Source organism: Oryzias melastigma, linkage group LG9 (genome assembly GCF_002922805.2).
Source record: "Oryzias melastigma strain HK-1 linkage group LG9, ASM292280v2, whole genome shotgun sequence".
Lineage (NCBI taxonomy): Eukaryota > Metazoa > Chordata > Actinopteri > Beloniformes > Adrianichthyidae > Oryzias > Oryzias melastigma.
In genome coordinates, this window is record NC_050520.1 from 19,575,660 (window position 1) to 19,599,614 (window position 23,955).

The window sequence follows — 23,955 nt, forward strand, 5'->3', positions numbered from 1 at the left end:
GACGAGCAATTTTGGAGTTATGCAGTCGTACACTTTTAGAGTCAGATGGCAGTTCGGTTGAGGAGAATTAAGACGTTAATGGATCTATTTGTCTGCAAGTGGATGCATCAGAACAGTAGCGGACCTGGGAGACTTGGGTCCATCCATGGTGTCACAAACCTGAGCGGCGTTATGATTTGAACAAAAAAATACTCAGAAACGCTGTTTTAATCTTAAATTATTTTTATATGTTATATGTCTAAAACACTAAAAACATGATTATGGGTCTTTAACTAATATTTTAGTATGTTAAGCATCAATAATGCCATGTCAATCATTCCCCATTGGACCTTTTCATAACATTATACTCCCACCACAGTGAATGCACAGCATAAAAAATGAAGGACAGGTCCAATCCAAAACCCAATCAGTCTATATTTGCTTAGCTGAGTAGAAAGGGGTAAATCGTGCAGCCTACCTGCCAAAGACCAGGTAAACTGTGTATTTTCTGGATACCATCCCTAAACACTGACATTATTATGCAGTCTGTCTGAGCTGCAGCAGACAATCATTTCCACAAACTCTGCTTTAATCTCTGGAGCAGTTAATCATCGCCTGTTCAGAGCTAGTTTGCACAAACGGAACATTGTTCGTGGCTTTAAAAAACTCTGATTAGTTGCTCTGCAGCTCATTCACTCTTAATCAGAGGCTGCAACTAGTTTTCAACCGGAACAGTTTCATCTTCGTGAACATTTGGCAAAATTCTTCTTTGGTTCTTCTTTTTTTTAATTCTTAAAAGAAATTTGACATGTAAACAAGAGAAATCTAGTTCTCTTGGATCATCTCACAACGAAGTTAATGCAGTTAATTAAAGAGTACATTTTAAAAGTTAATTTATTTATTATTATTTGGTTTTTAGAGATCATTATTGCATAGTTTTACCTTTTTTTCAATTCAAACAAGAGAATATACTCTTCTTTTATGAGAATATAGTGCAATTGCAGATATATTAAGCTCTATCATAGATAAGTCTCTTCGCCTGTGATGCAAACAGTAAAACTCTGAATACATGACACTATTGTGGCTCAAGATTTAAGAACAGGCAGTGAAATTAGTTAATGCAGAAAGCACTAAGTAGCAGTAGTTTACGAGCTGCATGAAAGTGAGCACACTCATACTCACACATGCACACACCATAAAGTAGCAGAAATTTATGAGCCCCATACACGGAACATAAAACTGATGACCTTCAGCAGTTTTAGGGGCCATTCAGCACTGAGGACTTGTTCCTTTGTTAAATAGGAAGTCATATCTGTGCTGAAATACCCACTTGTGTAAAAGCTGGGGTCACTGCTGAAAACCAGGATAAATTCATCCTTTAATTGCAGAAATTGGAGGGAGCATTTTTCTGGAATTACGTGTTTGGAGTGAGTCATGTGACCTGTCTGTACTGGACCCCTCTTCCCTCTCCCTTTGCTCCCTCTGTTTCATTCCAGATGTTTTTGATCTGGATTGTTATCCTTGAGGAGATTTCTGCCCCTCTTGTCTCCGCCTGTCACATGTGTGCATGTTTTCCTTGTCTCCCTCTCATGTCTTTGTTTCTTTCTCAGAATAATGTAAAAGTTGTGCTTGGGAGGAGCATAACTCTAAATTTTTATAGTTCGTGGAAATTAGTATTTGAGAGATTTTTTAACGTAAATATCTTTTATCAACTCTTTCGATTGAATTTTTTGCACAAGTTTAAAAGACGATTGTGTTTCTGTGGTTTGCAAAGAAACAGGATACCTGAGGGAAATATTTGTTGACAATTGTCAAAGTAAAAGGTTGAAATAATCCACCTTTTTTCGTGTATGAGGCACAGTAAATGCAGATCTATCTACTCTGTGGGAAAAAAAAAAAAAAAAAAAAAACGGCTGTGTTTTAATTGGACTAAAGCTGTGAAGTGAAGCAGTAAGTCAAGCTAGAGAAAGAGTCGGGGGGGTAGAGAAGGTAATCGGTGAGCAAAAAAGGGGGTGGGGAGACGAGGGGAAGAAAGCAGCTAGGTAAAGAGAGGGACATCGTTCGTATGGATATGAGAGGTGTCAGAGAGTTAAAGGAAGAAAATAAGTGGGAGAAGTGCAGCTGCAGCAGAAATGTAAAGCAAAGGATGTGCATGGTAGGAAAAGGCACTATTAACAATAATATGGATGCAAAAAGGGTCGGGTGGGGGTAGGTGAGCTGTGTATATGAGTCATCCGTTCTAGATCCCCTGGGGTGGGGGGGTGTATTCTAACGGAGCTGCTGGCTTCTTCTCCCCACCACTGGACTAGGCCCCAGTCATTAAACCCCTGGCTGGCAGCCAGCTCTTTTAACACAGGCAAGGGCCTTTTACGGCGTGTCTGTAGAAAATAAATCACACTGTGTGAATAATATATATCTGGCAAAGGCATTGGCAGGAGAGAAGGAAGGAAAGGAGGGAGGGAGGGAAGAAATGAGAGATTGGTGAATTATACTTGTTTCCATCCATGCATTACGTTCTCTTTATCCCCAACCAGATGTGCTCAAAGAAGACAGAATACACAATGGACCAAATTACAAATTTCTCCGATAGGGAGGTTTTAAACTTAGCCCTTTTCTTTGTCTGCTGTGGGTTTTCTGCACTGCCTTTAATAAATAGGGAAAACTTGAATAAATTAATTTATAATTATTTTCCAGAACTAGAAAATGTTATAAAACAAACTCTAGCTTCAATGAATGTCATGCAATTGTGATTACCTCAACCCAGTTTGCAACCAAACCTGGTTCCTTCATTCTGCAGGCTGTCTATTAAATGCACTGTTACATCAATAAGCAGGTGCTGGAAGATAACTCAGCTTTCCCTCCTTAGTGAGAATAGTGATTTACATTAATGATTGTATAAAGGAAACACTTTTCCTTGCAGCCGCAGTTAAAAATAAAAATTAAATGCTTGCTATTGTGAATGAGGTCTATGTTTCCCAGCAAAAAGGTGCTCTTAAGAGCGTCTTACCAGTGAGGGATGGACTGGAACACTTGTTCGTCTGACCTGGCTCCTGTCTGGTTGTTTGGAATGACATCAAGCTCTCGTCGCCAAACCCTGTGAGCCTCATTCTCCTACTCCTTCCACCACACTCGTCCTCTCGTGAGCCCAAAAACAGTTCAGAAATAGTCTCTGTCTGCTGCGAATGGTTGCTGTAGCTGTTCATGAAGCTCTTGACTGGCGGTGTCGTCTGATGGGACAGAAACTGTCTGTCAGCAAGAGAATGCTGGTCCGAATCAAAAATCCCCATGCTGGATGCCAGGTTTGAGCCCCTGCTGTTGGTTCTTTGCTTCTCCTGATGCTTTGAAGAGCCCTGGCTGCTCAAGTCCCTCCTCTCATTCAGCAAGCCAAGGCAAGGATTGGTCTTAGCTCCACTGAACAGTCCACCCAACTCCTGTCGGTCTCGTGGTGACAGGAGAGGTTCATCCTTGTGCTTATGCTTATGTTTGTGCTTCCTTTTATGGAGACGGACCCCAGTGAGACCCCCTGCACTAAGGGGTCCTGGACCCTCTCCTCTTGCAGTGGGCCCCTGAAGCGAACCACTCGAGGTGCGAATTTTAGCCCCACCTTGCAGTTTTGAGAGTCCACCAGGATGGAAAGCTTTAGGTGGTGGGACAGCGGGCCTCATGAAGGGAGATGGAGGGGCAGGTCCAAATGAGTGGTGGGGCAGGTAAAACGGGGGAGTGTGGGGAAAATAGCCCAAACTCAGAGGAGGTGCGTAAGGCATCGCATACGGTGCTGCATAGTAATTTCCCCCTCCCAGCGGATAACCATATCCTTGAACAAAAGGCAATTTTGATGTGATTGGCTCGCTGGCTTTGGCTGGCCGGCCACGTCTCCTCTTAGCCTTCAGATCTGCGCTCCTGCGATGGTAGGAGCTGGAGTCACAGGGGTAGGAGTCGTAGCTAACAGGGTAGTAATGGTGGAAGTTCAGGCGGAAAATGGAAGGATATGGATGCTGGGGGTAGCAGGTGTATCGTTTGTGAGACACTCGTAGCTGCTGAAGCTTTACCACAACCTAAAGGGAGATAAAATCAACTTTTAATAAGAACATTCATAGATTATTGCTGGATTAAAGACTAAACAAATTCATCAGATCGTAACTTGCCTCCTCCAATTCAGAGAGAAAGTGCAGATGGTCCCGGCTCTGAAGGCACTTCCTCTTTCTCCTGTGATGCTTTTGCTTCTTCTCCTGCTGTGTCAGAAAGTTGTCGATAGCAGTAACTTGCCGATCACACCGCGTTCTGCTGCCCCTGTTGGACGCATCAAGAGCTGCAGCCTCCGCAGATTCAAACCCACACAGATCGAAGGAGTACCTGCATGGACACAATACAAGATCCTGTTAACACTTCCACTTGTGTGAACAACCTCTCAAACATAGAGCTACTAAAGAAGACTGCACCTGCGGCGAGAGGCATGACCCTTCTCAGTTTGATCTGAAGTGCTGTTGTTATCCGTCCCAATTCCACTGTCACTAGGGATGGTCTCCTCACTGTGGGACTCGCTGATGGGAGACAGAGTCACCTCTTTCACTGACGCACCCTCTGACAGGTGGGAGGGTGAATTAGCCAGAAGGCGAGGAGGAGAAAGTTTCCAACCTCCTGAGAGAAACCCCCTGCCCAGGGGCTTGGATGGCAGCGCTGAGATGGGCTGCAAACTAGGCATGGTGGCCTCAGAGCTGTTGGTTCTTGAGGTTAGAGCATTAGAACTTGGAGATGAAGTGGCAAAAGGCACTGCAGGGTTTTCATAGATGCTGGATATTGAGACAGACATTGGTGTCTTGTCTCTAGATGTTTTGGAAGGGATGAAGGATTGAGTTTCTGCCCTAGGCTTACGCCCTCTTTTTTTACCAATATAGATGGTTCCTCTCTTGCTGACATTTATCTGTTTCCCCAACCGGGCCTCAATAGTCGAGGCCATGGCACTCATGGCTGAACTAACAGGAGCAGAGGATGACTTAAGAGTCAGGGGGCCATTTTGATTAGAACCAGAAAGGATCTCATTCAGAATGCTCTGCATTTTTCCAAATTTTGTCTTTTTTATTGACCTGGCGTTGCCCTTTGCACGCTTCAGTTTTAGGCTGTTGGAACTAGCACAACTGGTCATTTTAGCTAATGTGTGGAGTGTATTGGTCTTTCTCCTGCAGTTCAGCCCTGCAGTCATTTCCTGTGAAAGGGGTCTTGGGGGTGAAGTGGATGTGCCCTCATGAATGGTCTCAACTGTTAAGAGTGGCTGCTTCTTCGGGCGACCTCGTTTCCTCTTAATGGGAGCATGGACAGTCAAGCTGTCTGTGTTGCTGTAGAGTGGACTAGAGGGGGTAATGGGAAAAGCAGAGGGGGGTTCCGCTGATGCCAAGGAGCTACCCACGTTTTCTCTTTGGGGTGATGTGAGAGTAACATGGCTTTTAGCTTTCAGGTAAGACCATCTATCATTGGTCTTAGCTGACCTGGAACTGGATGGAGAGCTGGTGCAATGGATGCGACTCGGACTCATGTCAGAATTGGGTCCAGGGCTTGGGCTGGGGCTCATGTTACTCCGGGGTTTGGGGCTTGAAATAGGACTGATACTAGTCCTAGAGCTGGGGCTAAGATTTAAGCTTGAGAGTCTGGGGCTTGTTCCTAAACTTGACTTGATTCGATTGTAGGTAGGTTCTCGGAGTTTGAGGATATCTTTTCCACTCTTCGGATGACCTGCAGAAAACTTCTTGACCCTGTTTATACTCAGATCTGAGTCCCTGTCAGGTCCACATGAGACCACATCTGGTCTCTCAGCTTTGTCTATCCTCTCCCCTTTTTCTCTCTTATCAATTTTATCTGCTCTCTCTGCCTTTTCTGTCCTCTCTCTGCTGCGATCAGTTTGACTTGTTGAACAAAAGTCACTTTTGGCAGACTCTGCCTTGTGTGTTGCTTTGGGTTCTAGGGGCCCACTCTGGGGCTTCTCAGTTGTATTAAAAGGCCATTGCTGTGATTGTTCCTCCACAGAAAATGACCCATCAAAAGAGGGCCTTCTCCTTCGCTTTCTTCCTTTTCCTTCTTCCACCAGCACAGGTGTGCCACTTTCTTCTTCATCTCCTCTCTTCCCAGAGACAGTTTTCTCTCTTTCTACTTTTCTTCTTTCCTCCCTTTCTTCCTGGAACTGCTCAGGTGTTTCATCTCCTCTGTACTTCTGCCTTTCATCCAAATTATTTGGGCTCTCTGATCCTCTTTCTTGCTGTCTCCCCCAGTGTGGATCTGCACTGTGGGGATTACTGAGCATCTTCTGGGAGTCCCTCCTGCCGTACTTCCTCTTGATGTTCCCAAACAGCTGCTCACTGACCTCTTGCAAACCCTTCCCCCTGGAGAGGTGCACAAAGAGATAACATTAAGCAGAACAGAAAAAAGGAAGACTGTTTTGAATCTCAAATAACTTCTTTGGCAACCAAAAGTCTAGCATCAACAAACAACTGTACCTGCTCAGGGAAGTGAGATTGAGGATGCTGGCATCTGTAACAACAGGCAGCTGTAGGTCCGGAGTGAGGGATCTCTGAGGTGAAGGGCTTTGTGTTGTGGTTTGTATGAGAGTCTGTGTTGGATCAAGCAAAGAACCTCTACTGGCACCTGCTAAATCTCTGGTCTGCTCAGAGTCTGGAGCATGGGCTGGGGATGCAGGAGGTGCAGTCGATGTGATCCATTCGGGATTTATCTGGTTTTGGTGAAATTTCTGGGTGAGTGTGTGCTGTGTTTGCTCTGTGTGTGCAGGAAGAAGGGAATTGCGAGGCGACTGTTTGGGTAGACTGGGATCTCCCAGCAGTTGCAGAAGGCCTCCGTCTCTCTGCTCAGGGATTCTGAACTGTCGCTCGTATGTCTGGGGACGACAGAGAAGTGAATCAGAGCGGTTACCACACACAAGGTGCAATCACATTACAGCTTTATACAGCTTGCAGGGACAGACAAATGACATGATAATGATAGTGTTTCCAGTCTTTATAGCATCAGATTGTCTTCATGGAGATAATACAAGTGGAGCTCAACAGTCAGCTTAGCATACATTTTCATTTTGTCAGCACGTATTAAATCTGTGAATTGTTGCGCTCTGATACAACATCCATCTCTTTTCACAGCAGAACTGAGGATTTTAATACATCTTTTGTGCATGAGTAAACAGTGTGCACCAAAACAAAAGGCTTGTTTACAGAGCAATTAAATTCCTGTGGCAAGGACAGAGCATGCTGTGAGAGCTAGGGGGGAGGAGTTAGGGATCCCTGAACACACACACACATACACACACTTTTATGCACAGTAGCTTAAACCAGCCATTTTCCTGTCTTTAATTTAGAATTTTTATTTGCTGTATATAGTTTTTATTATCTCGAATTTAATTTGCTCTACTAACAAAATACATTTTCAAATAATAATAAATCCCCATTTTCCAGAAAAGCACCATGCATTTCAGTGATCCATGCATGGTTTTAAGTCCCACTCCAACTATATTTTCATCTTGTAAAATTGTTCCCAGTGGTCTTTAAATTGTGATTACTTTGCTTGCAGCCAAATGTTTTTAAGACATATTTTCTGCAGAGAGTCAGGAGTTCATCAGAAAGTCGCCTCATAGTTGTGGGAGGGACTGTTCGACTAGAAGCCATTCTCTTGTGATATCCCATCATCCCTTTGTTTCTCTGCTAGCTTACAGCCGCTCACAACCCATACCTAACATTAGCGGTGAAACAGAAATGGCGAGCTATCTGGCCATGCAGCTTAGGAACAGATAGCAGCCAAGACGAAGAAAATCAAGACATTCATGAATCTATTTGTCTGCAAGTTGATGCATCAGAATAGAGTGGAGCCGGACGACTTTGGCCGGCACATCTTAGTTGCTCTGTTCCAAGTGAGAGTTTTTGAAACTGCAAGTTTTCATCTACTGATCCATCACTGTTTGAGTAAAGAAATACTTGGTAACATTCTTTAATATATATGTCTTTCATCATGAAAAAATGCGACAAGAACATGTTAAAAACACCAAAAACCAAATTTTCATTGGAGTGGGTCTTTAAAGACATATCTCAATCCACTGCCTAAAACCTGATAATCCTGCAGCATAATCAGAGTTCGGCTTGAAGATGAGAAAGAGAAAGGCGGACAGCTTTTGTGGTTTCCCCAGTTATTAACAGACTCAGTGTAACTCAACAAGAGACCGCTCTGCAGCAGGGAGATGTACCTTAACCACAGCCTCTGAGCCTCCACACATGTGCATACAAACACACTCACACAATCACACTGTAGATGCAGACAAGACTCCAGTGTCAAGTAAAATTGTCAACATCATTTACATGTTTGCATGTCTTCTACTGCATCACTTGTTGTTGACTTGTTCACAGCTCACTTTTCGCAGGCTTCTTTGGGCACAAACTATTCACAAGCCCGAGAATGAGCACTATCAATAATTAATGAATCCATTTTCCTAAATGCAAAAGGGTCTCTTTAGTTTGTCTCTCAAATGCGACACATTGGTGTGCTCTGAGGTATGAGGTGGATGTGAGTGACACCAGAGAAGAGAGTCCACAGAAGGATAGAATGACAGACACCTGATCCACACTTGCTTTCTCATTTAACCTGTCCAAGAATACCTGCTGTTCCAAGTTCAAGGAGGGCACAGAAGACAGGCTGACAGGGAGACAGGCTTAAAGTGAGCCACACAGACATGCAAACACTGAAAGACTCCCTTATCGCACACCACAAAGCAACCCACAAACAGATAATGAGGACACAAGAAATGGAAACCTTTCCCAGTAGAAAAAGGGGTGTAAAAGAGAGGAGAAAAAACATAGTTATCACCCCTCACCAACCCTTTTCCGGTTGAGGCTGGGTAATACTGGCACCATTTCAGCTTTTGTTTTAGTTTCCTCCCTACAAGCTTTTTTTCTGTCACCCTTCCTCTATGCCTCACATTGAGGCATTTCCAGGAAAATGTATGAACAGTCTAATATTCCTAAAAACTATGTAAATACAGGCTAGAAAGACTGTGGACCTCACATCTGTTTTTTCAGTCAACAGTGTGAAAGAACATTGCCCTTCCCTTTCCCCAGACAGTGTCTACCTTTTCAACACTTTGACAGGTTTTCATGTAAACACTTCCACATCCATTTATCTTGTTCTCCGTTATAAATAACTGTGTCGGATCCATCTCTGTTGTTCAGGTGCTTGCTGTGTTTTCTGTGAACAGGCCATCGTCTCAGTGTGTTACTGCTGGGCTGCAGCAGGGGGCGGGCGGTCAGGAAATCAGCACAAGTGTGGACTCTGACCTCTTGCGCAGTGCACAGACACAAGACCTGTGAGACTTCAACCTTTCCCACACAATCCTTCTTTCTACAAGCCCCAACCAGCCCCCCAAAAAGGAATAAGACTCTGTGTTTAGTCCTCAACCCTTGGCGTTGATCTTGTGCTAGCACACGGCCTTTTCCAAGACCTCTCCCATGTTCGGTCACATGGATTTAGTTACCTAAGCACCTGAACGCAAGCCTTTATGTAGCTGCACATTCTTTGCAGTTGTGATGAAACTATCAGATGGCTGGGGGGGGCACCGTCAGGGATAATATGTGACAAAGTGCTGCAATAACCCAACTGAAAGCCACTTTGCAAATGAGTCAGCATAGATGCCCTGGCTAATACCTCTGCGTGTGTGAGCGAATCTCAGGTCTAGACGCTGAAATACTGCCCACCTCTTTCTGAGTTCCACCTCACGTGCACACATGGATGTAGAAAGAGCGCCCTGGCTAAACCCTTAAACTGGGAAAGAGCACCCTAAACAGGCACACCCAGATCTCACCGTGCACCACACGCATACATCAGAGCAAGCATGTACACAACCTCCATGCCCAGACGCACACAAACACGCTGCCCTTCAAATAGTTTTTCGCAGCCTTTTATTTGGCTGCACGCCCGGTGGTTAGAGTGTTTCATTTTTCCCTGTGTATGGAACTGGGCAGCTGTCCAGACAGACACACAAAGAGAGAAGGGAGAAAGGGCTGGGGTGGGGGGTGGATGATGTGGTGGGGTGTTACTAAAAGAATGAAAGCTGCAGCGAGGGAGGGAAAGAAGAGGAACAACAGAAAAACAAGAAGAGAGGTGCCTGGACTCGTTTACCGCTCGTTCCCCTTCCGAACCCTTATGATTGATCTGATCCTGTCTTTTTCCCTCAGTCTCGCCTCATCGGATTCTCTCTGAGTTTTTGGAACTTCACCCCCCCAAACACTGCCCCTTTGGCCTTGTGTAAACCCCCCACCTTCCCACTCTGCTCTTCATCCTTTTCTTTTTTCTGGAACTGACCATTCTCCTTCTGTGGGAACTACCACCCTCATTACACCCCCTCCACTACCCCCCCAAAAAAGCCAGCTTCTCTCCAGCTCCATTCAAAGCTCCCCATCCCTGTGATCTGTGTTTTTGACAGCTCTACACACACATACACACACACACACACAGCTCCTCTGCAAACAAACACCATGAATACTAACACGGCTTTGTGTCCACAGCACTTACAACGGCGAGGAAGAGGAGGGTTTGGGGGGCACGGAGAAAAAGGAGGGAAAAAGGGATGGGGGGGAGGAGGAGGGGGAAAAAACAGGGCGCTATGGCACTGTGTTGATCTTGTGGCCACTCTCACAGACCCCCATTTCGCCCATTCACCCCCTCATCCCTGTTTCTCCTTCTTCCCACCAGCTCTCCCGGGAATAAAGACTTCCATTCATGCGCCTGAGGAGACCCGCAGCATGGGGGAGAAAAGAGGGAGGAGAAATGGGTAGAATGAGGGAGGAAGGGGGGTAAGGTGGGACACTTTGTGAATTATTGGAATCAAATCCTAAAATGTTGAACGCATGTGCCTGTCTGATGAATGTTTTCTCCACTTCTCCAAAGTCTCTCAGATTTGCTGAATCAACTTCAGAGAAACTCTTAAAAAAACTTTTTTTTAATCAACAAACAAAAACTTTTCCCCGGGAACACACGCTTTCCTATCACACGCCCATTCTGTCTGCCATAAAAGTGCATCCACTCTTTGGAAAGTCAGATTCAAAGCCCAGATGCAAGTCTGAAACAAAGTAGTGCCTCGGTTATCGAAAGCAGCAATTTTTCAGATTGTAGTGCTTCTAAAGATAGCAGCAAAACACTCGAGATTCTCCCCTCTTTAGACACGCTCAAAAGCCGATGACTCAATTTCTACAATTGCCCCTGATTGGCTGAACCGAAGCATGTCATTATGGAACTGGAGGTTTTCATTTGCTCAGTAATGGCAAACACATTTACATATTACACAGACTATACATCTAATCCCCACAATCAGCGTTTATGGCGAGCTCGGGCTAACGCTGCTAAGAGCCACATCAGAGCTGTTTCACAGAGATTATTACAGCAATTATGTATCAATTGTTCCTTTAATGGATTCGTCCGACAGCATCACACATGTCAGGCCGCACGTGTGCTCATCACACGCACGAGCATCCCATAGAACCCGTACGCCATGAGTCAAAATAGTTTTTTTTGGAGGTAAGAAAATTACAGACCAGCAAAGACGGATTCACAGCACATGGGATAAAAACAAACATGATGTTTATATAATCTGTGCACCACATGAGCCAATCGTATCACTTCTGTACAACAGGAAACAATTAACAGCCAATGAGCTGCTCTAAGGGATAACTTCCTGTAATGAGAGATGGGTAATTCAAGACAGAAGCTGTGCTGAGATTAAACGCTTCCTCTCTGTGGTGTGTAACAGCAGAGACCCACTCACTTAGTTCCTCACAAATAATGGCCTCTATCCATCTGTCTGTCTGTCTGTCTAGTAGTGCACAGATGGAGATGATAAGACTCAGACAAGTGCTGCACCAAGTCCTTAAACTCCATAACCACATCTTTGAGTTTGTGAAGTCTTGGTTGGTTTAATATTAATATTCATTTCATCAGTCTAGGTCCATGTCGACCCACTGTGACCTCTAAGGAAGTATTTTCTCCAATTGTGGGAAAATTCTCTTGTGTACTTGGTTTTTCGTGACTTGAACGCACCACAATCAAATCAGAATTTGAACAAAAATGTCGTTTAATGTATGAATACTTTTTTTTTTAGCATGACCAGAAGGTCAAACTTTTTCAAAAAGTTGTGTCCAAAAATAGAATTGTTATTGGAAATGTCTCAGTGACTTGACGAATGATTAGGGTGCTAGTTTTAAAGCGTGAAGTAGCAGTTTCACTTCCTCGTCACCACGTTTCGGCGATTATCTCAAGTCCTCGGATGATCTCCGGCTCGCGATGGATGTGAAGAGCAAAGGACTTAGAGAGCCACTGTAATGACATCCTCAGTGACAAAGAGAATGGGCAAAGTGAGACACAATAGTCTTAACCAATCAGTCTGCCTGCCTCCCTTCAGGCCCCCTTTTACCAACAATAATGCTTTTGTGTGAGGCTGCACTCCGCTCGTGTGTTCGCAGACACACAGACCAAAGCACAGCATCCTACACTTTCTCGGCCCGTCACAAAGAGAGCTGCAGAAAAGAGATCAGCACATTTAGAACACGGCTTACAAAACTCCCCGAGAGTCAGACTCTGTGGATTTAAGCGAACGACCTGCCTCCGTCTGCGTCTGAGCACTTTTCAGGCCACATGACTGACTGACTGAAGCTGCTCCCTCATTTAAGTTAGCACCCCTCCCTGTGAAAAGCTTACAGCATTCCTCTGAGTTTGAGAGCGAACAAGCTTTATGCTGAACAGAGGGAGCAGATAAAGAGCGAGGTCAAAAAAAATACACAGGGTCAAAAAACACAGGGCAGGTAAGGGATGCCAGAGCGCAGGTCATGCTTGTGTGCGTGTGAACACCAGGCTGTGTGTGGTAAACTGAAGACATAAACACCAAACTCTTGTGGATTCTTCCCTGCTTCAACATGACTGTTTGTTTAGTCCGAGATGCCCTCAAGGGACAGACGGAGACATAAAAACAGACAGAAACATTTAAGTCATCATCCTGGCATCCATACTTTAGAAACAGACTGCTTAAAGAGATGTTTTTAATAATGTCTTTTTGTAGGAAAAAACATGTCAGACAATTTTACAATGATTTTTTTTAACGAAGAAAAGCTTTTAACTGGCAACTGAAAGTCCAGAAAGATGCCCATTTGCCTGACCATTGGACAAAATATGAACTATCAAAGATAAGAGTTAACACACCATAATAAAAAAATGTCTGTCCTCTTGAAGAAATAAATAAAACAATTAATGAACATGATCACTACTAACTTAAACACAAATCTAGTTTCAATCTTTACAGTTTTAGTAGAAAGAATTGAAAAACCTAAACTTTAATTTGGCTAAAAATCTTAGTGTCTTTCTCCTAAAAAGTAAAAAACATGCGAAGCTTTTTAACAAGTCTTTAAATTAGAGACTTCCTAAATATATTAAAGAAGATTAAACTAATTAATTAATTCAAAATGTTATTCAAATATATTGATATTAATTTGAGCAGGGCAGCACTACCAAAATATATTTATTAGATGTTTCAATTTATAAAATTCAAAGATCAATAATTTTTTTAAACAAAAAATGAAAATTTTAGTTGTTAATAACTGTTTTTCATCACTAACATTGTAACAAGTGATCAAAATGAGCAACGCTTGTGCTTTTGTTATTAAAATTATACATTTTTACAAACAAACCAACAGAAAAACAACTTATTATTTCCTGAAAGGATCTTTGAAAGTAAATGTGTCCATGGATGTAATACATTACATTACATTTTGATTAAATAAATCCATTGTTGATCAACTATCAACATTCTGCCAAACTTCTACTTATGTTCTAAGCTTTCAAAAAGTTCACTTCAAAGAAAAGTAAGATATTTTGCTTAGATTTATATTTCGCATAGAAAAATCTTTCTAAATAGAACACAAAACAGTCACCAAAAGAATAAGCAGCACAAGTTACAGCACCAGGCTTTCAGTACAACTCATGCAATAAAAAGATAAAGTGAGTAATTCAACACTTGACACTCCTTTTCAGGCAGCACTCTCGGACAAAAGCATATCCAGATAAGTAGACACTACAGATAATCCTTGGGGAAGTGTATCCTTGAGAGTCTGGGAGGTTATAATGAAAATCAATTAGTAGATAAAGTTAAAACACTGGGCAGGTGTCCGTACAACATCACACCGACCAATGACAAATGAAACAAGTGCACAAAAATAGACTGCTTCAGACTGACACATCAGATAAAAAAAGTTTCCAAAAATGTTGAAAAAGAGGAAAGAAACGAGATTTCAACAAAAATCCATCACAAATCAGAAGTTAGGGATAGAAAATTACAAAGATGGGGAAACCACTATTGGTTCAAATACACATCGATCTGTAGAGGGAAAAGCACTACGGCTCAGCACTATGAGAGTATCTTTAACCTTATCTCCCACTGAACAAATAGATAAAGAAAAGATGCAGAAAGCCAGCCATTATAAATAGATGAGGAAATGCAGACTATCAGCATGTTCCAGAGTAAAAGCACAAAATCTCACACGTGGAAAGAATGTCTGCTAAAAGGGAGTTTGTTTTTTCCACCACCTCACTTACGAGCGCACTTGTTAATAAATCGGAAACGCTCAGAGTTGGCAGTCAGGTTACAAACTAAACACGTCTGCAGGGGCAATCAGAACTATTGGAACAAAGCCTGAAACGGACCAAAACTTTCCATCTGAGCTCAAAACTCAACAGTTTATATTAGAAGAATACTGGTCTAAAAAAATGTAAACAAGTGTGACTGTTAGGTAAAAAGCCATAGCTTAAAAGTGGATGATGGAAGATACAACCAACATAAATAACTGTACAAAAGTTGCTTTTACAAAGTGAAAAATGTACATTTAAAGATAAAGGTTGGAATAATGTCAACAGTAGTCCCAGATTTCATTTCTTTAAAACATATATATGAACAACATTACTGTATTTTTCTTCGGCCAGTAACTACATTCATTGAAGTATGTGTAATAGTATTCCAGATCACACAGAGACACTTATTGTGGCTCACATTTTGTATCTGCCTGTTCTCACTCAAATTAAACTTAAAGTAAAGAATTGGAAGACTTTAAAAACAATTGAAAAGTAATGCTGCTTTCTTCAAAAATAATGGTGGTTCCTCAAGATCAATTATACAGTTTTAGGCAGATCTAGTAAAATGTGGCATTTATGCTGCACACTAGGAATGTATCGATTTGATTCATATCATAATTTGTGGTTGATGATCCAATTCATAGTCTATATTGGTTTATGTTGAACGATCTGATTCATGGACCTAAAATTAGTTCAGGACATCTTTAGCCAAAAAAGTAAAAGTAAACAAGAATTAATGGCAAATCCATTCACATTATAGTTTCCTAAAGTTCAGCCCACTGTCGTTTTTCCACATCAAAATAATACAAACAGAACAATACTAGAACATTATATAAAACTGTATGGTCACATGTTCTAAGTGTTTCCACGCATTGAACTACAATGATGGATTGATCATTATTTGCTGCCATCAATCAAGTGTGTTATCTGCTGTGATGGCACTTGGCCGTTTTTACTTTATACTAAAATAAATCCAATCGATTGATGTCATTTTGAAACAGTTTAGGTCAATTCAATTAACAACTTGCCGCAGACAGATCAATCTGGTTGGATTGTAGGAATAGAAATCAATTGATCGATTAAGTCAATTTATCGTTTCACCCCAACAGCACGCGTAACCAAGTTCCCTTAAGTGCTAAAGAAAATTGTATTTTGGTACTAAAATAAAAAAATAGATATGTGAAAAGATGTATAAGAATAAAGTACTGTAAAGATATTACTATAGTGGTTGTTTGTCTTGCTTTGGGACCTCTTTGGTAAAAGACAATCAATGATGTCAAATGTGATGGAAATTCTGATGACTACAATACTGAAAAATGTTTTACTAATTGTGAGATAGATAAGTTGAAGGTCATGGAGAAATCAGAAGAATAACAACCTAAAGCTTTCATGTTCCCACAGTAAATGGTGTAAAAAAAAAGAAAACATTAAAAAATGGTAAGTAGAGAGTCCCAGCTTCAATCTGTTCAAAAGAGCATTGAGATCTTCTTGTAAAGATAGTTTATATAACTAAATAGTCTGAAATAGTCTGTTATCTCACTCAAATGTACTTTTTTTGTCACACACAAAAGGTGCACACTCACATCCACACAGGCATGCTCCAGACAGCTGATGTGGCCATCAGATTTCACTGACAAACGCACTTAGTGAGACATAGTGAAAGTCAATACTCTGCTTTCCTTTTCTTTGACTCCTCAACCTCTTTCCTGCCATCCCTGCACTGGCTGTGTAATCCTGCTGGATCTCCTCTCTGACATCACACAATGAAGCTCTCCTCAAATACTCCCTGACTAACCACAGACGTATGACAGAGATAACAAAGCAACTTCGCATGCTTCTGGCTGAGTCAACACCATCTATGACCGCAGAGAACATCAAGAAGGCAGCCTGCAATGAAAAAAAAAATCATTTTTTGCAAAAAAAAAATAAATAAATAAAATAAGCCTGGAGTCATAACAACGCTGATTTATCTACGCAGAAAGGGGTCATTTGAATATGGGCTTCTACATCGTTGCCTGTTTGTGCAATAATGTTCTATCTCTGTTAGGATCAATAAAGTGTTTTTCACTTGAGTAGAAATGAAGAAGACTGACAACACAACAGGTCTGTGTGCAGCTCCGGCTGGTTTCTGTCTCGGCTTTTGGCATTTCTTTAAATGCAAGTAACTGCCCCAGGGCTTTATTAAAATGTAGCTTAAGCCGGACTGGCTATAATAGCCTGTCTGCATCTGCCTGATGAAGAACAGGAGCCCACTGGGATAACACACAATGGAAAGAGAATAGAGCTCGACCTTTCGGGACACACCGAGAAGACGGTATGCGTGTGTCCGATTGAGAAATTAGCTACACTTCCAACCAAATGGTCACACCAAGCCCTTGCGTCCACACAGACATCAAATCCAGCCCCGGGATGAGAAACCAAAGGCCAGACTCAAGTTGTCTCGACCCTGACCTGCTCGCACAAACAAACAATACACCAAACTCACACATAGACACACTCAAGCACAGACACAGAGGCTTGCAAGGCTCTGCTATCACCTCAACTTTTCAATGTCCACCAGGTCAAAGTTCATCTCTTCTTCTGCTGCCCTTTAGCACTCCATTGTGCGGCGGTGTGTGTGTGCGCCTGTCCATGTGCATGCTGGGAGTGACCTTGCAGAGTGATTCATTATTGTAGGAAAGCAGCAGCAAGAGCAACACTGCTGATTAGGGGAGTGTTGCTAAAAGTGTGTTTGTACTTCTGATTAGTCCTTTCCAAACAGGTTTGTGTGATCTCCTCAGACTTTATGAGGATAAAACAGCAAATATGTCCTCATCTCCACGTCTTAGTTTGAAGAGTTAGCTTCAGAACAGAGTAAAGTTTGACTTCCAGGAAACCGTAACAAGTCAATGTGAAAGTGTGAAGCCCGAGAGCAGCGTGTCTTCTGACTCAACCGTTTGACAAATACCGAAAAGCAGATCAGAGGGGAGATGCTAAGAAGCATGAATGTGTGTGTCGGTGTGCGTTTTATGTGTGTACAGAGTGTATGGGGGTCACATGCAGATGGACAGCTGGTGTTTCCGCGGTGCTAAATCACTCACCCCTCCCCAGCTAACACGTACACATTCACATGTCCCATCCCCCATTTTCTGGAGGGAAACGCCCCTTAAAGCATTCCCAGTTCATACGCTTAAAGGGCGCACGCTGAGGGCTTACAACCCAACACCAAAACAACCCCAACAAAAACCCTGCTCACTTAAGCCACAACAACAGCAGACAGCCACAAAAAGTCCATCATGACAGTTGGGTCAGGCAGTATCAGAAGTGATTATTTCATGTTCATACATATTAATAAATCAGTCAAGGATTGCTCTCTGTGGGCAAACATGATGCATCACACACAAGCTGACATGCACGCTTCTGTTTTTATGAGCTCAACCAGTCCCTCAGGTCACCAACCGTCATCTCAGACAGGGATAAAAAGCTGACATCAAAAGACCTGCCATTTTGCACACACACATGTGCACGTATTGCACGCACAGAAGCTTGGCGTGGGGACTGTGGCTGCATTAATTTCCCTGTGAATGCACTTGACTAACACAAAATAATTCCTAACACTCCTGGGAGACCACCAAGCAACAACAACACACAGCCAGGAGGACCAGCGAGCAGAGGGGCTGTCAAGACAAGATAAGTGTGTATCTACTGTCGAGCTTTTGGATGCATCCATTAATACACACGAGCGTACGCCGACACACATACAACAACAACAACAACACACAACCTTGCCAGGGCTCCTGGAAAAAGCTCTGTCTTATCTCTCCCCACAGATAGTGAAATGGATTAAGAGCCATATTTGGCACGTCCAGGGAACTGGACAGATAACCAGGAAAACGTTCTCCCTAACTGCAATTGCTGCTCAAACTGATTTGTGTGCGTTTGAGCGAAAGAGCAGCTGCACTTTAGCCTGTGCATACTCCACCACGCAAGGGCATTGGACCAATAACCGCACGTCTATATGTTTGTGTGCACACACACACGTCTGCAGGAGTGATGCAGCAGTTGACCCAGCATCCAATCCATTAGAACGCACACATTCATCTTCCTAACACACACAGCATGCCCAGACAAAGAGCTGTGTGTGAGAGGATGTTCAGCATGTGTGTGATGTCAGCTGGAGACAGACAAGAGGAGCTCATCATATCCTCCTAATGTGTGTGCGTGGGTCTGTCCCCTGACACAACGCACACGCTCTCAGCAGCTCCTCTGCTCATATATGCTCTTTCTGAAGATGACGAGTGAGATTCCCTCAAATGCGCCTCATTTTCTCTGCTCTTTTCTTCCTCCCTTTCAATGAGGACTCGACATAATAGATATTCAATAGTTTACTTCACAGCGAGTAGTAAATAAAGGTCATTATGTGTCATTACTGACAGGTGTAGAATTGTAGGGGTGTTACTTTTAAGGCAATTAAATGCGATGCTTTGCATTCTGGGATGCACCATGCACTGCTGATGGTGTTTGGATTTGGAAAGTTATGGGAGAAAGTAGGGACTATTACATTAACGAGTCGAAATTGCAGTTTTACATCAAAAATTACGGTGGCCCTGAAGTGTAAATAACACCAACAAATCAAAAAATCATAACGATAACTTAAAAAAGTAAAACGGATAATAAAAACAACATTACGGTTTAGAAATCAAAGCAAATTAAAAATGAAATGTTCCGGGAAAAAGACGGAACTTCCAGAAATGAAAATTAAATGTTAAAACACAAAACACAACAGAAAACCGGAAAAGGTAGGTAGTATTGGAGATTGCTGATTGGATGATGACATTTGAATTTTGACATTTGAGATTTTGAAATGCATCTTCAGTGTTCGCATACTTATAAAAGCTTTATGATTAGTACAAGGTATATTCAGTATCTCTTCATGCCAAATAAGTTTTAGCTGAAATGATGGACAAACGTCATCATCCAATCAGTGATGTCCAATTTTGTCTTTTGTTTGATTTTTTTAACATTTCCTTTTGATTTCTGTGAACTCTTGCTGTTTTTTAAAATGTTCTTTTTTTCTACAGAAACAAGAGAAGGTAGGTACAATATGACATTACTGATTGAATGAAGAAGTTTGAGTTTTTTCAAATGTGTCAAACTTTTATGAGTCTTATAACTTTTATCGTCTTTTATTTCATTTGTTAATAACTCCTTATGATTTCAGTATTTTTTTTAAATGTTTTTTTCCCAACGGAAACTGTAGAAGGTACGTACAATATGAAATTGCTGATTGAATGATTGAGTTTGAGTTTCTTTGGAATGTGTTTCCAACGTTCACCTACTAATACAAGTTGTATGATTAGTACAGACAACACCCAGTATCTCTTTATATCAAATAATTTTCAGCTGAAGTGATGGACAAACGTCGTCATCCAATCTCTGTTTTCCACTTTTGTTTAATTTTTTAGCATATAATTTTGTTTATTTTTTTATTTTGTTCACTTTTCTTCTCCGTAATGCTTTCTTTTTTAGCATAATCTGGAAAAGGTGTGTAGTATAGGCCATAGCTCATGATGTTTGTCAATGATTTGAATTAAAAGTTATTTGGCATAAAGTGATACTGGATATACTCCATACTGATTATTTAACTTTTACAAGCATGTGAACATTGAAGACCCATTAGAAAAAACTCTAACTTTAAAAATCAATCGTTATATTCCAATCAGCAATGTCCCATATTACTTATATTTTTGTAACTGTTAACTACTTTTGCTTTCTGAAATGTTTCATTTTTATATTGTTTCAATTTTTGGAATGTGTTTTGGTTTCTGAAATCTTCTTTGATTTATAAAATGTTCATTTTTATTATTTGTTTAGCTTTTTTAATTGTAGTGATCTTTAATATGTTTTTGTGTTTAGCGATTTATTGATGTGATTTGTACTTCATAAAAAGTATATAAAATATCAGATCTGAAGAACAATCTATTTTATTAGTGGGTGAATCTATGACATTGTGATATCTAGTTTGCCTAAACTCCACTGTTAAGTTTAGCAAAAATGTCAGATTTTCATGTTTGCCTTCTTATCTGTCTGTGTGTCCGTCTGTCTCACCCCTTCTCTGTCTATTAGAGTCAAATCTCCGTCCTAATGGGTTGCTATTGTATCCTGCCTCCCCCCCTCCTCTATTCATCACACTACCACACTCACATACACACTCCCTCTAAGGGGGCCCCTTAACCAGGCTCTCCATATGCCTGACCCCCACCTCCTTTCTCCTCCTCCTCTTTTCCAAAACCCCCTTTTCCTTTCCTCTTCTGCTCTGGCTTCTGCTGCCGCTGCTGCCCCATGCTGCCATCTGCCACAAGACAGGGGAGAGAAGAGAGTGATGAAAAAAAAGGGCGCATGAAAGGAGGGAAGACTTAAGGGAAGAACAGGCAGCGGGGACAAGTGTGGAAAGAGAGATGGATAAAAAGATAAAGCAGGAGAAGAGTGGGAAGGGGTAGACAATACAAGAGAGAGGAGAGGCTGTCCATCTGCTTCCCACATCACCCCCCCACCCCCAACAGTACTCGCACACAGCCTCACACACACACCACAAAGAGTATTTAACCTCAACACACACACACACATACCGAGCCCCACAGATAGATTGGGAGCCCAGCCTCTCTGTTTAACCCGTTCCTCTCCACTGAGTCTGCCAGTGTTACACTCTTGGGGTGGCAGGTGACGGCTGGATGCAGGGAGGGTGGGGGGTGAGGTTGGCGGGCGATTGTGCATGGATGTGATGGGGGGGTATATTGAGGGACGGAGTGAAGGGGATGAAGGGTTGAAACTGATCTGAACAAACAAACACCGACACTCGTCCACCCCCCCACCCCCTCTCTACAAACCACCAAACCTCAGCAGACATCAGCTTTCCATCCTGTCGCTATGACAACCCCTGTCAATCATCATCTCGCCGTGGTCCTCTCAATTAGGGACTGATGGCTAGATTATGAACGGCTCCTCCACACATCAGAGGGAGTGAGACTCAGCCGGCTCAGTTTACTAACTGACATCAAAACTGAAGGTTTTCGTTGTAATCGTCTCCCTTCGTGCTTTACTTTAACAGTGCAGGCAGTTCGCTTTGTGGTGACAGCACTCACTCCGCTGGCAGCTAGCTGGAACTCTGGGTTTAGGCTATGACCAATGCTAACCACATAGTTCCTTTATGAGGGTATGTTCTGAGGGCATGCCACAAACAAACAAAAGCACGGGATTCATTATTGTTGACTACACATCTCTAAAACAGAGATTCCAGAAAACCCAAAAGTTAAATATGCGTTGAATAAACGGTAAACGGCATGTACTTAAGTACTTTACTACCTTCTTAAAAAACCCAGTCCCATTCACCAAGTCATACACACTGATGCCAACCTATAAAATCCGGTATCAAAGTAGAGTTGTCTTGCCTAAGGACACTTCAACACAAGGGTGGGCAAAACAAGAATCAAACCTGCGAACTTCCAATAATAGGTCAACCACTCAACCACTGCCACCCAAAAGTAGCACAATTAAATTTCTACATCAGATAATGTCAGTTAGTTGTATCTATCAAGAGCGGGTGGTGTCTCTTCCAAGTTGTTTCCTTTGATAATCTCTTCTCAGTTGCACACAACTCCAACCACAACTTTGATGAACATCAAACAATAGTTTCGACATTCTTTGTGTACTAAATCAAACAATCCTTGGTGATTGAGGCAGTCCCGCTGGGAGGTTGGATAAACATCAAAGGGGTCTCCATTTGCTCATGTGTCCTAAATTTGAGAAGCAAGCTCCAGACCAAAGAGCGACAGAGAGGTACATAAGTAAACACCATCTCAACATCATGAAGCCTCAACTCCTGCTGGGCCTGTCGAGCTCAGTGCCGCTGAGATGACCATCACACATACGGCGGTGTAGGTCAACACACTGAGCAAACTTCAAATTCCCCCAAGGACCTGTACGTACACGGTGTCACACACCAAAAACCAGTGTCGTGTGTGAGGGTGTGGTGAGGAGGGGGCTGAAGGCGGTGATCCACAAGGGCTGATTTCATTAGAGAGGAGAGGTGAGGAGAAAAGAGGGGAGGCTAGGAGAGGAGACGAAAGGTCTCCGTGTGTATGACCACAAATGGAGAGGGCAGACACCAGCTGTCACTTGCTTGTGTCGGCCCTATTCTCAGCTGCTGTGTGGGTGTGTGTCAGTGTGTGTGTATGTGTGCGTGATCTCAGAGTGGTTTCAGTTACAGAGCAAGCTCTGACTCTTTGGAACAAAGCTGAGAAAGGAGCTACTGACAGATAGGAGGTGTAGAAACGGACGAAAACTGCTCTTTAAACTAGATTTATCAAAACACTTATTGAACTCTAACTACACAAAGGACAGAGGAAGAGATGACTTACCCTTTTTCTTGGGGGTCCTCGTTCTTCGTCTTTTGAAGTCCGTCCTGCTCCTGCCCCACCACCTGTTCGCCCCTGGCGCCCACCTTTGCCGTCTCCAACTGGAGGTCTAATGGTCATCCTAATCTCCGGTGGGCAAATGTAGTTCTCAAGGTTCTTGGGGGGCTTTTTGGTGCGCTTGGTGGTCTGAATCTTTAACTTTAGACTTCCTTCCTGAAAACTTGCTTCCTTGATGGAGAACTCCTGCTCCTCCATAAGCCCCTCCCCTTGCTCATCTAACCCCTCCCCCTCACTGACGCCACTGTGAATCACATCATCACTGCGCACCAGCCCAATGCCGCCTGCTCCCAGTTGGTCCACCTCATTAATCCCCGCCCTGCATCCCTGAAGGTCCGCCTCTTTGGGTCGGGCTGAGCCAACCAGATCCCTAGGCTCCATCCACGCTCTCGCCAGAGCCAGTCAGAATGGGGGAAACTGACACAGCCAGCCAATAAGAAGACAGGAAGCAGTGGTTATGCTGGTCTGGTTTGGTTGTTGTCAATCAGCTACTGGGGTTGTGTTGGTTGTCCCACAGGAACACAGCAAAGCCAAGGACACTCTGTGGAGAGAGGTGAAAGATCTGATTAGAGAAAAGTAAAAGAGTAAATTGTCCCGTCATCGCCACAGCTTCACTTCACCGCCTCCTCTCAGTCTGTAGAAAAAAGCATTGAATGCAAAAATAAAAGTGGAAAAGTCGCTTGTCCTCACAAAAATGGCTAATAAACCACTCAAACACAACCATCGACTGAACTCGCTGTTTAACAGCATCCAGACAGCAGAGCCATGCAGACTAAAGTGATCAGAACAAACTTAGACATTCTTCATTGATGCAGTAAATTCAAGTTGAAAAACTTTTTTTTGGTTGTTTTTTCCTCCTTTTTACCCAAGCAGGGAGAGG

At 42.7% G+C, this 23,955-nt stretch overlaps 1 protein-coding gene across 2 annotated transcripts in view; it reads right to left on the minus strand.

Annotated features, from left to right (window-relative positions):
- The window catches only part of setbp1 (SET binding protein 1), a 35,429-nt gene that overhangs the window by 6,005 nt on the left and 5,469 nt on the right, over positions 1–23,955 (minus strand). For both annotated transcript variants that reach the window (XM_024275006.2, XM_024275005.2), the window contains 5 exons: positions 23,022–23,616; positions 6,465–6,859; positions 4,419–6,350; positions 4,125–4,332; positions 2,987–4,034 (listed from right to left, as the gene is read on the minus strand). In XM_024275006.2, coding sequence (XP_024130774.1) covers positions 2,987–4,034; positions 4,125–4,332; positions 4,419–6,350; positions 6,465–6,859; positions 23,022–23,456 — 4,018 coding nt within the window. In that variant the 5' untranslated portion in view covers positions 23,457–23,616. The remainder of the gene's footprint in view (positions 1–2,986; positions 4,035–4,124; positions 4,333–4,418; positions 6,351–6,464; positions 6,860–23,021; positions 23,617–23,955) is intronic.